Source organism: Fistularia commersonii, chromosome 30, assembly GCF_037954325.1.
Source record: "Fistularia commersonii isolate RoL2024-O1a breed Wild chromosome 30, RoL_Fcom_v1.0, whole genome shotgun sequence".
Classification (NCBI taxonomy): Eukaryota; Metazoa; Chordata; class Actinopteri; order Syngnathiformes; family Fistulariidae; genus Fistularia; species Fistularia commersonii.
The window spans coordinates 8,376,571-8,388,856 of NC_141313.1; the positions used below are offsets into that span (position 1 = coordinate 8,376,571).

Below are 12,286 nucleotides of genomic sequence, written 5' to 3' on the forward strand. Positions count from 1 at the left end.
AAAAAAAAAAAAAAAAAAAAAACAACCTTTGATTTGGCCTCTGGTTCTGGTCTTGGGTCAACCACTACAGGAACAGTTAGTTAGTTGGTGATCTCTGAAGGTCACATCTTCCATGATGATTGTTCCGTGGGAGCTTAGGTGTGTGTTTGTGTGTGTGACACACACACAGATACACACACCACCACCACCACCACCTTCTCCATCACTATTGTCTTCTGCGCACTGAGGCGCCGGACGGTGGGAGGTCGCAGGCGCGGCAGCCTATCGCAGGCGGCGGAGGGATATCTAATGACGGGCCGGAGGCGGGGGCAGCGCCGCCGGCCGCGCACTTCCGACTCGCACCGAATCCAGATCAGACCCATCCGCGACCGGAGCGCGCACACACACACACACGCACACACACACACACATACAAAAACAACCCCAAACCCCGCAGGTTTATTTAATCCAGCGGATTGTTATCGCTTTTACGCACAGGTCGTGCGTTTGTTTTGTTATTTTTGACGCTTTTTTTTTGGACTTTACGCCGTTCCTCATGCGTCCGCGCCGAGGAAGAGGGGAAACCCCGGCCCCCCTTCCTCCCTCCCTCGGGCGGTTCTTCTGACCGGGCGCCCAGGTGAGAGGAGGCAGTGGGAAGGGGGCGGGATGGGACACAAAGTTACCCGGCTCCGACGCACATGAGCTCGGCCGCCGACCGGAGTCGGAGTCGCTCGGAGCTGCGCGTAAAATAGGAAGTGAGCGGATTGATATTAACGCACTCCCTCCCTCCCACCGCGCCGGGACGTCAATCAATCACGCACGGGAGGGGGGGGTGAAGTCGGGGTCGTAAAGGCATCACCACACACACACACACACACACATACACACGCATGCACACACACACTTTCCATCATAATCACACTGACATGCGCAATCTGCGCCCGGGTATCGGCACCGGCCACCCCGCGACTATTTCACCGAGCCGTCGCGTCTGAGGGGTCCCATTCGCTGGTTGCCCCCCGCCCTCCCTCCCCCTCCAGCCTCCAGCCTCCCCGCCCGCGGATGATCCGGCGGAAGGGGGAGAGAGACCGACATGTCGCGACGCAAGCAAGCCAAGCCGCAGCACCTCCGGGCGGACGAGGACGCGCCGCGGACCGGGCTCCCCCGCGCAAGTGGTACGTGAAAACTGTTTTTTTTTTTTAATTTACTTTTTATACTCCTTAGTACTTAAAATGATACTGCAAAGAGGACGAGAGTGGAAAAAGGAAAACAAAACAAAATTAGAAAACCGATCCGGATAGAAAAGCGGATTCCGTTGTGTCTCTTTGACTTTAGAATAAATATAAAAATAAAATACAATTTTATTCATAATGAACCTTAAAAAAAAGTTTAGAGGTCGTTGATTAGTTTTTAGTTAATTAAAAAAAAAGTTTGCGCCGAGGCCGTGATGGGGCTCGGCGCGTCTCATCCGTTTCCTGTCACTTTTTTTTCTTCCCAAAATCAAAAGTCGGATTATAAGAGATTCACAAATTTCCAGCAGGGAGTAAAAACACGAGAGGAAAAATATACACATATATGATATATATATAAGATATTGTGCTGTTTTCTTTTAGCCGTTTTAAATGTAGGGAGGGGGAACGAGGATTCGGCGCCTCTGGTTCAAGACAAGAGTCAGAGTGGAGAGAAATGCCACAAATAAATATTAATAGTAAACTGAATAAACCAGCAAAGCTTTATTTTGGCAGATTTGTGCTTGAGGACTTTCTTGACAGCAAATTAACTTTACTTTTTTCTTTTTTCCTTTTGATTGTACAAAAAAAAAAACTAGTCTATCGCAGTGTATTGACACAATTTGCATATTGTATTTAAACAAATGGTTTTTCAATTTGATTCTTCCCCGATGAGTCGCACAGCGATATGAGAACCCGGTGGTTTAATGCCAATGTAAGAAATAATTATCAATAATCATAAGTTCTTACTCGATAACTCGTAACCGGATCTGATTTATCCCCGTGTTATTACACACCAGGAGGGGGGGGGGGTTACAGTAGCTCTAATATTTAATATTTAATTAAACAATCCTATTTTCTTCTCATTTACCTGCAGGAAACGGATGCTTTCCGAGCCTTTTAATCAGCATTAACTGAGGATATGATATCGGTAATAGAGGTTTCAGCCAAAGGAGGGGATTTGAACGGGAAATTCGTCGATCCGAACCTTTATCTTAAGGGGTGTTTTTCCATAAAACACCCCTAAAGTGGTGTTCTAGTTTTCGAACGGAAGGTGAAGCGACTGATTTCTCGTTGTGATGTTTTGTTGTCGCTTCCGGAAGCCTGTAAAAAGAAGGAACGTTCTCCGAGCTTTTTAATCAAAGCCCCCCCCCCCGGCCCCATTTCAGGATTATTTTATCTATAGTCCTTGCTGAGATTTGTGATTTTGCCGGCTGCGTGAAAGTTGTGGAGAAGGCCCTGGCCCTCGCTCCTCTGTGTCTGTCCTGCAGCCAGACGGGGGGCAGGGAGGGGATCTTTGCCACCGTCTGACGGGGGGCTTTGACTTTGGCTGCTGACTTAACCTCCGTGGGCCTCCACCCGGCGCGGGGCAAGTGGTCCGTGTCTGGATGGCGATACAATTAGCACACGTGACCCCCGCTGACCTTTGAGGCCCCGGGAGATGGCACGGAGAAGTTTGCTCTCCAGCTGCGGCCTTTTTTTTATACTTCTCATCTTTATTTATTAATTTTTTTGTTATGTTTCAGCCGCTCCGCTCGCCAGACCGCACGGCGAGAAAACGGACATAAATCTGTTTGCGGGTTCTACGCCGCCTTCGTGGACGGCAGCGCGGACGACGGGGTCATTTTCAAATGCATTTCTATTATATTTGGACCTCCGTCCAAAAGGCTTTAAATCATAATTGATCTTTTCTTTGTTTTCACGCCGACGGTAAATCTCACACGGCGCTGGCGAAAAAATGCAGAGTTAAAACAGTGAAAGGGCCTTTTTTTTGGCTCCCGTGTTTGTGGAATCGCCTTGGTGATCTTCAGACCACCCACTCGCTCGGCCTGACGATTATTTACTCCGGACTCCGTCCGCGCTCCTTACACACTCCTGCCGCCATCTGAAATGTTGGTTTTATTTTTGGTTTTGTTTTATCTTCCACTGTAACTGTCAAATCTCCTTGAAATGATGATTTAAATGTCCGGCATGTCTTGTTTCCAGCCGGCGGCATGTACTGAGAAGGGCCGGAAACACAAACACACACACACACACACACACACACACACACACATGCAACAGACAAGCAGATACACTGAAGCTCATGGTCGCTGCAGGAAGAACACAATGATTTTTTGGGGGGGGCCTCAACTACTAGGCCTTAGGACCCTTACAGGGAGCTGCCGAATTAAACGCGCGCGCACACACACACACACACACACACACACACAATGCAACTGACTGAATAATATAGAATAATAGGCAGAATCAATCAAAACAACCAAAACAGTCTAATCGTCTGTGTTTTTTTTTCTTTGACCTCATAATGCGCATTTAGCTCTTTTTTCGAATTGGTTTATTCGCAGACGAGCCCCGAATATTGATTTGTCCAAAATCTTTCCATCTGTTATCGCCGTCTGTTTCCCTAATGAGGCAGAGCCTGAACAGACGCATTTTGGCGTTTCTGAAAGTCGAAAATCTTTGTGTCGCACAAGAGGGGAGGGGGGGGAGACCAAGATGTCGAGGACCACTTTACAGCTGGAAGGAAATAGTTCATGTATTGCGTGTTTGTGTATATGTGTGTGTTTCAAGTGGTTACTTAGTTACTTTTATGGAGACATTCAATCCTCCTGTGGCGAGTCCCCCCCCCCCCGCCCCCTCCCCAGATGTAATTGGATAAAATTATTTGATTAGCTAACGGGACGAAAAATACTCAAGCGAATGGCAAATGACACGATTGTACAAGAATATGTCCTTTCCTGCTGAGTGAAGAACTCCTCTTGGAAACTTTCAAATGTAAATATTCCAGAGTGAAATAGCCAATCGGTGACCACCATTCCTATGTTTCTGTATATTCATATATCAGTTGCGTGTTACCAATATCTCTTTATTTGACAAAATAAAAAAAAACACGGCTGGAATAAAGAGAGAAGTTTCAAAATAGCACCTGGTTTAAAATAAATAAAAAAATAAAAAGAGAGAGAAAATCAATACGCTATATGGCGTTTCATTATCTGTCTGAACGCACAATTGAGAGGTCAGATAAGTCTATTGAGCGTTATTGATTTTCCCCAAAGATTATTAACATCTGAATAAGGAGGGTGCAGGGAGGGGTCGCGTTAGAAACGTTTGACGCTTTTGAGTGACGTGTTCACGGATTTGATTTCAAGTGGCAGCACAAAGGAATTTTTTTTCAAAAAGATATTAATATATCTTCCACAGCTGCTCTTTAAAATCAGAGTCCGGGTGGAAAAACATTGACTTTTCTAATTCCCGGAGTTTGACTAATAACGTGGCAATTAGAGCCCTCTCTATATTTAAGCGTTTGCTCAGGGTAAATCCAAATGCTTTTTCACTGCCGCATTAAAGAGCCATGTGTTTTTAATTATTTTGCCCGAAAAACCGTCTTGTAATTCAACTTGAAATGTTTGTTTTCCTTGGACATTCGATGGATTTCGAGCGGAATCTAGACTCCCGTGTGTTTAAACAGTATTTGTCCGCACGTCATTCATTCGCGAGGATTGACAGAACCGGTCGAGCTTCATTTAAAAAATGAGCAATTTCACATTCTTAACCTTCCTATTTTCCCCCCTATGCTTTCAGGCGTTTACGAAGGCATGGAGAGAGAGCAGACCGGTGGAGTTGAGAGTCCTCCCGACTGTGGGGAAACGCACACTTGCGATAAATGCTGCGCTGAATTCTCCACCTGGACTGAGCTGACTGAGCACCAAGTAGTTTGCACTGAAAATCCCTTGGTTTTGATCGTGAAGGACGATGGAGGGATACCCGTCGTCGATGATTCCCCGGCGGGGCCCTCTCCCGTCCCCAGCGTGGAGTCCACTGAATCGTCCGCGGGGGAGTCGGTTGACGCCGGCTTCGAGCCCGGGCGAACGCCGGCGAATATATACGAGAGCGCGGTCGGCTTAGAGGACGGGAGAGACCCGGACGAGCCCATGGACGTTGAGCATCACCCGCAGGACAAATACGCTCTGGCCTCCAGCCCTGCGTCGTCGCATTCGGCCGAGTCCATGTCCCCGCAGTTGTCGGCGGCCGTCGGTTACAGCAACCCGAGTACAAACGTGACTTTGGAGATCCTCCACAGCACCAGGGTTGCCGTCGCCCAGTTCTCCCAGGGGATCAACAGCAGCGGCGCCGGATCGAGGGCGGCGACGGCAGCCATCCCGGTGATCTTGGAGCACCTGCTGGCTTTGCAGCAACAGCAAGTCCACCAGCTGCAGCTCATCGAGCAGATCTGCAGCCAGGTGGCCGTCATGAACAGACAACCGACCCAAGCGGCATTAAACCCTGTCTCCCAGGCCGTGTCCCTAACGCCTAACCCTTTCCTTTGCCAAGGAATCATCCCCGCTCCCATCCTGCCTCTGTCGGGAACCATGCCGTCTGCCATCAATGGACAGGCTGCTGTTTCTTTGTCGTCCGAGTTGGAAAAGTCTCAAAGCGTCCCCTCGCAAAGCGCGCGCGGGCCGTCCACCTTCAAAGATGACTCATGTACCTCTCTAGATAACGCGGCTCCGTCTTTGCCCAGCTGCGGCCGCGGCGGCAGCAGCAGCAACATCGTGACATTGTTGCCTCCTTACACAGGCTCTCATACAACCAGCATCAGCTGCAGTCAGACGCTTAGCTCCTCCAGCCCGCTTTCCCTGGGGCAGAGCAGTTTCCTCAGCTCGTCCTCCAGCCTGCCATTTCTACCTCAGAGTCCGACCAGCGGCGTCATCTTCCCCAATCCCCTGGCGAGCATCGCGGCTACGGCGAACGCGCTTGACCCTCTTGCGGCCCTGATGAAGAACAGGAAAGGAAAATTGCCGAACGTGTCCTTGTTCGAGACAAAGCCCAGCTCCGAGGAGCCCTTCTTCAAGCATAAATGTCGGTTCTGTGCCAAAGTGTTTGGCAGCGACAGTGCTCTGCAGATCCACCTGCGCTCCCATACAGGAGAGCGACCCTTCAAATGCAACATCTGCGGCAATCGCTTTTCCACAAAAGGGAATCTGAAGGTGCACTTCCAGAGGCATAAGGAGAAGTATCCTCAAGTTCAGATGAACCCGTATCCTGTGCCAGAATATCTCGACAATGTGCCAACAAGCTCAGGGATTCCCTACGGGATGTCCGTCCCCCCAGAGAAACCCGTTTCCTCGTGGTTAGAGAGCAAACCTGTTGTAGCCACTCTGCCAGCATCAGTGGGTTTACCCCTCTCTTCCAATGTTACAGGTATCGGGGGCTCAAATGATGCTACAAGTGTAACACCACCCCTTAAATCACCCTACCGGCCAACTTCTGGTGAATGCGCATCTTTGTCGCCAAACCGGAGAAGCACTGAGGCTCCTTTCTCCCCGGTTTCAGAGACAGCACAGTCTAACCGTGAGACCGAGGGATCCGATGTACTGACAGAGGGGATACATCTGCCCCAGAACTGTAACCTGAAAGCGAGAGCCAATCCCGTAACGACCGGCGCAACAATCCCGTGTGCCGCCAAAACACCCGAACCCATCGCGACAGCATGCCCTCCCTCTCCGCCCCTCTCGTTGAACTCGGAAGAAACTAAAGTCTCAACCGGTGGCCTCTTGGACTCCGGGCAAACATCGGAAACCTCGAAGCTTCAGCAGCTTGTGGAGAACATCGACAAACAGATCACGGACCCAAATCAGTGCATCCTCTGTCACCGCGTCCTCAGCTGTCAGAGCGCGCTGAAGATGCACTACCGCATTCACACCGGCGAGAGGCCCTTTAAGTGCAAGGTGTGCGGCAGGGCGTTCACCACCAAAGGGAACCTGAAGACTCACGTCGGCGTTCACAGAGAAACCCCCCCGGTCCAAGTGTTACACTCGTGTCCCATTTGCCAGAAGAAGTTCACCAATGCCGTCGTTCTCCAGCAGCACATCCGTATGCACATGGTCGGGCAAACGCAAGACTCGGCCCTGCTGGACGGACTGCAGGAGATGGACGGTGATATCTCCGCCAGCGACAGGAACGTTGACAGTCTGAGCAGCAACGACAACGACCTTCTCGATGACATTTCTATGGATGATGACAACGCGGAGGACGGAGAAGAGGTAGAAAATGCGGATGAGAGCTCGAGTCCGGCTAAGTTTTCGGGTTCCGTTTGTGCATCGCCCCCGGAGTCGTTTCCCGTCATCTCAAGTATAGCGGCACTGGAGAACCAAATGAGGCAAATTGATTCGACGCTCATCCTGAACCATCCTTTCGGCGTACAATTGAACGGTTTCAGCGACGGTAGCCAACTCAACCTTAAATGCCCTTTATCCGAGAAAAGGGCAGACATTGGCGCGAACAACCCCAAACACTCAGAATCCTCCTGTTCACCTTTTGTATCGGCGTCTCCTGTTCAAAACACCTCAGAGGGCGTGATGATCAAATCACCTGTGGTGATCAACCGGCCAGAATCCCAAGAGACTTTCGCTGCTTCAGTGAAGCGAGAGCAACCCGAGTCTCCCACCTCCGCATCCCAGGAGCTGAGAGGAACCCAGATGAGCAAATTCCGTGTCAAAGAAGAGACGCCTTACAGCACGTCATTCCAACTTAAAGAGAGGAGTAAGTTTAAAATGTCCGTGCGCCGAAATTGACCTTGTATACACCCGTGTTCACACACGTTACGCATATTATTTAACCTCTCGACTGTGCTGTTACAGCTACAGGTCACGGCTTTGGCAACCCGGTTACCGGCGCATCGGCTGCAATGATAAAGACCGAGGTGAATGGTCACGGTCAGGCTGACCGGCAGCAACCGACGTTCAGCGTCCACGTCCCTCCGGCTTATCCGTCGGTCGCTAGCCCGGGGATAAACCCCCTCCTCGGCCCCGCGCCTCCTCGGCGAACCCCCAAGCAGCACAACTGCAACGTCTGTGGGAAGAACTTCTCATCGGCCAGCGCCCTGCAAATCCACGAGCGCACGCACACCGGCGAGAAGCCCTTCGTCTGCTCCATCTGCGGCCGAGCTTTCACGACAAAGGGCAACCTGAAGGTAGGAAAAAAAAATGATCGGTCCTTTGCGCCGTCCGCTGTTGAGTTTGTTTTCAACATTTTTGATGCTACACATCTGCTGTTTATGTGATATTAGATATTGAGCGGTCAGAGCAGCAGCTAAAATGAAGATAAAGCGTCTAAACATTCAAAAGTACATCTCGAGTTCTTTCCCAACAAGCAATGTGTTATTCCGTTGATAAGAACCGCACTTGTCAAGACCGTCTTTTCGCACCAAATGAAAACGTCATCCATCACAAAAAAGCCAGAGCACTCCATTACCCCGCATGAAAAATAGACATATCCCAACATACATGTTCCTATAAAGTCCATGTGGGATTTTAAAAGGCAGTTTAAGGGTATGTTCATAATTCAATGTGACAGCAGCAGTGCGACGGAGTTGAATTTCCTGCAGAAAACAAAGCTCGGTGCCTGGATGAACACAGTTAAAAAAACAAAAGACCGATAGATGACTATCCATTTGTTTTCTTGTCCCAGATAATCAGCACGCCTTTCGAAAAACTATACTAAGTCTCTAAAAGTATTCCACCGCTACATGTTTTTTGTTTGATACATTCGGGGCCCCTTACAGACCCTTACATCTACCAAAATCAGCTTCATTTTGATTGTGATACTATTTTGCACATCTGCTTGAAGTCTTACTCCAAAAAACAGATCAGTCTTCCAATGACATACCAATGAAATACAGCCAGTAAAGGCAACAAGCTCTGATTTCTCCACGTCTTTGTGATTCGCAGGTCCATATGGGAACTCACATGTGGAACAACACACCGGCGAGGAGAGGCAGGCGGCTGTCGGTCGAGAACCCCATGGCCCTGCTGGGCGGAGAAGCGGTGAAGTTTGGAGAGATGTTTCAGAAGGACCTGGCAGCCCGCGCAATGAATGTAGACCCGGGATTTTGGAACCGCTACGCGACGGCCATCACCAACAGCCTGGCTATGAAGAACAATGAAATCTCAGTGATACAAAATAGAGGCATCTCTCCACTTCATCCCATGACTTCGGGAATGGACAGGGTGAACTCCGCGGGAAGTCCAATAACCACTCTCACCAAGAACGGCATGGACCTTGGAAATAACCGGCATTTTTCGATGCTGATCGATGACAGTAAAGAAATTGGAATTAACTGAGTGAAGGTAAACGGTGATGAAAAACTTATGCAAAATATTATGGACTTGAAATATTTGTAAAACAAATTGTTTGTTCATATATATTATATATATATAGAAATAAAAAATACCTTTTTTATTAATTGAGAGACAGATGTAGGGTTTTCACATTTTGAAATTTACGTTAAAGTCATTTGTGATTTATTTTTTTTCCTATACAGTAAAATATGTACCTGAAAAACCCTACGGTGCTGGGATGTATGACTGTTCTGAAGAAGTGAATGTTCATTATGTTCAAATCAATCATGCAAACAGCGTCCTCTCTCCTCTGGATGTCCTCTCAATGCTGCTAGTTTGTGCAAAGCACAAAATACGCTCATAAAATATCCCGAAATTACAAACCCCGATGATCTGTTGTCAATGTTGTGAAGAAATGTCATTCTCGAACGACTGTCGGATAAAATAAAACAACATAAACAAAACAGAAAACACACAGAACAAGCAGTGTGGTTGTTAAAGTCACTGCCTCTTGAGTTAGTTTTCGACGACATTTCGATATTTAAACGACACTGCCTGAGAAGGTTGAATAGGAACAGTGTTGCCGTGCATGGGTTAACATTAATAAATAAATATGTTTAGCTGTTGCTTGGAGGCTTTGACTTGTCTTTCACTAAGATTGAGCGAGCAAAGTGTATATTAATGCATTCTCATAGCCCAAATATTCTTCAACATATTTATTAAAACTAAATTGACCAGAGCACACAACAAAAAGAACTGTGCAGTATCTGCTGTACATTAATGTGCAGACCCAAATGTGAAAATATGTCGATTAACTAAAAATCTCTCGCCACAATGGCATACTTGGATTGTGGCACTGGTATTAATAAAATAATATAGTAAATAAATAAATAAATAAATACATGCATACATGCAAACAAACAAACAAACAAACAAACAAACAAATAAATAAATAAATCCATACATTCTCAAAAATAAGTTTGGAAAGGTATTTGAAACTTTTTACGTGTAAATAAGAACTGATCAGATCTTGAATATATATGAAAGACGACGTAGACCAAACGATTAACGATAACTTGTGATACGTCCACTAGCTCAACGAAAAGAGGATTGTCAAGAGTATGTACGGAATATTTCAAAATCACGAGGCTTGATGAGTGATTCGGTTACTATAAAAGACAGAAAGTATAAACAAATTGTGCACGACAAACAATGAAATGCACAATTTGTGCCCAGTTGTTGATGACAGCTTTCCCAGCGTTCAAAACTAAAGTCGGAACATCTGCGTTAGTCTTTGTGGAATCCTACTTTTTTACGTAGCAAGTGAACGCAACATTGAGCGTCTGCGTGTACGTTACCGTGACGTCACACCCTGTGCAGTCAGCCAAGATGGCTGACAGCATCCCGTTAGACCTGATGCGGAAGAACTCGAAGAGAATCCCGAAATACAACTCCGCCAGACTTTCAAGGTACGGGGAACTCGTCGAGTTTCTTTCTTTGGGTGTTTGTCGAAGAAACGATTGGCTGTCACGTCTGTCTACGTTCCGCTGCCTCACTTGCGACCAGCGTGAGTGTGTGTGTGTGTGTGTGTGTGTGTGTGTGTGTGTGTGTGTGTGTGTGTGTGTGTGTGTGTGTGTGTGTGTTTGTGTGTTGACGGGTCGCGGGTGTTAGCTTGTGTTGCTAGCACCGCTGTTGACAGTTCCATCACATCATGGAATTTTGACAGATTCCGGATTTGTTCTCTCGTCTCTATTATTACTCAAAGATAATCAGTTGTTACGATCGTGGCTAACGCATGGTTATAATTATAGTGGGTTTTATTCCAGAAAAACATTTGCAGATGTCTGTTGGCCGGGATTCGGTGTGTCCTCATCCCCGGCATCATTCAAGATCACATGATAGTTTATGTCTTATCTAAGTTCGTCACATGCCAACACACTTAACTATAAAAGTACTTCTGCAGAGGGGAATTGCACACCGGATTAAGGAGGCTGCAATTGTTTCCAATTTCACATAAATATCAACGGATGAAGCTCAAACTCGTGCGTGACTCTTGTCCCACCTTGTACAGATCTATCACACTTTGGTTTGCATGCTCCAGTCTGTTCTCAAGCTTTAGCCCCTCCTTTATCCCCATCCTCTCCTCTGCCAAAATCGCATTTAATCTTCCGATATTGGGGCAACACTCCTGCCAATTGTTTTCTTCTCCCCTGCTCTAAATCACAACAATTCATGTGACAGTCAATTTTTACCCCAGTCGGGTATGAACTCATAGTGCATGCTGGCCTGCAGCGTTTTGCTTTGACATTGAAAGCAGCGATGCTGCATTGGCAGGCAGCATTTCTTTCCAGAGCAGACAGTGTTAAGAACATTTGTTTTTATTCCATTTTTTTTCAATTTCTTAAAATCTAATTGTAACCTAATTACGCCTCTGCTGTCTTTTGTTTGTGTCATAATCCAATATACTTTTCCACCCTTTTAGACACTGTCCGGTGGTGATGTGAAGTAGCCAAATATTGCTAGGTTAATAGATGCCATGTAATTATTTTTCCCCAGTCAACATACTCACGGTAGATGAGTAATTAAGAATCATGATTTTTTTACAAAAAAAAAAAAACAATTATGCCACACCATATTTTGGAGTTTATAAAATGGCTACATTTAGTGTAAAGGTACTCATAATCCCGCTAAAACATTAACTCACTAATATGACTACACTTTGTGTGGGTATAGCTGAGACTTTTTTTTTCTTTACAAATAAAGCCAAATAAATGTGTTTCCTCTGAATGGTATTTACTAATACATTGGAAATGCCGTGGAAAGTACTGCTCATCATACAGTCAAATGTTTACTCACATGTGGGCAAAATGCAGCGCACATACAACTCCCGTTATCAATCACTTAACATTGCTACACAGTTGTGCGTTGAGTCAGTGGAAAATACAACATAGAAGT

General features: G+C 46.8%; 2 protein-coding genes across 3 annotated transcripts in view; both read left to right on the forward strand.

Moving 5' to 3' along the window:
• Positions 1-805: 805 nt before the first annotated feature.
• Positions 806-9,888, forward strand: sall3b (spalt-like transcription factor 3b). The gene is made up of 4 exons (XM_086177833.1): positions 806-1,154; positions 4,794-7,754; positions 7,853-8,184; positions 8,942-9,888. The coding sequence occupies exons 1-4, from the start codon at positions 1,073-1,075 to the stop codon at positions 9,332-9,334; spliced, it is 3,768 nt and encodes a 1,255-aa protein (XP_086033959.1). The 5' UTR covers positions 806-1,072; the 3' UTR covers positions 9,335-9,888.
• Positions 9,889-10,691: 803 nt separating this feature from the next.
• Positions 10,692-12,286, forward strand: part of atp9b (ATPase phospholipid transporting 9B) — a 39,217-nt gene continuing 37,622 nt past the window's right edge. For both annotated transcript variants that reach the window (XM_086177682.1, XM_086177681.1), the window contains exon 1: positions 10,692-10,800. In XM_086177682.1, the coding sequence (XP_086033808.1) occupies positions 10,721-10,800 (80 nt within the window). In that variant the 5' untranslated portion in view covers positions 10,692-10,720. The remainder of the gene's footprint in view (positions 10,801-12,286) is intronic.

Coding starts and splice junctions, on each gene's coding strand:
- sall3b (XM_086177833.1), top strand. CDS start 1,073: ATGTCGCGACGCAAGCAAGCCAAGCCGCAGCACCTCCGGGCGGACGAG. Junction 1,155..4,793: donor CGGGCTCCCCCGCGCAAGTG/GTACGTGAAAAC, acceptor CTATGCTTTCAG/GCGTTTACGAAGGCATGGAG. Junction 8,185..8,941: donor CGACAAAGGGCAACCTGAAG/GTAGGAAAAAAA, acceptor TGTGATTCGCAG/GTCCATATGGGAACTCACAT.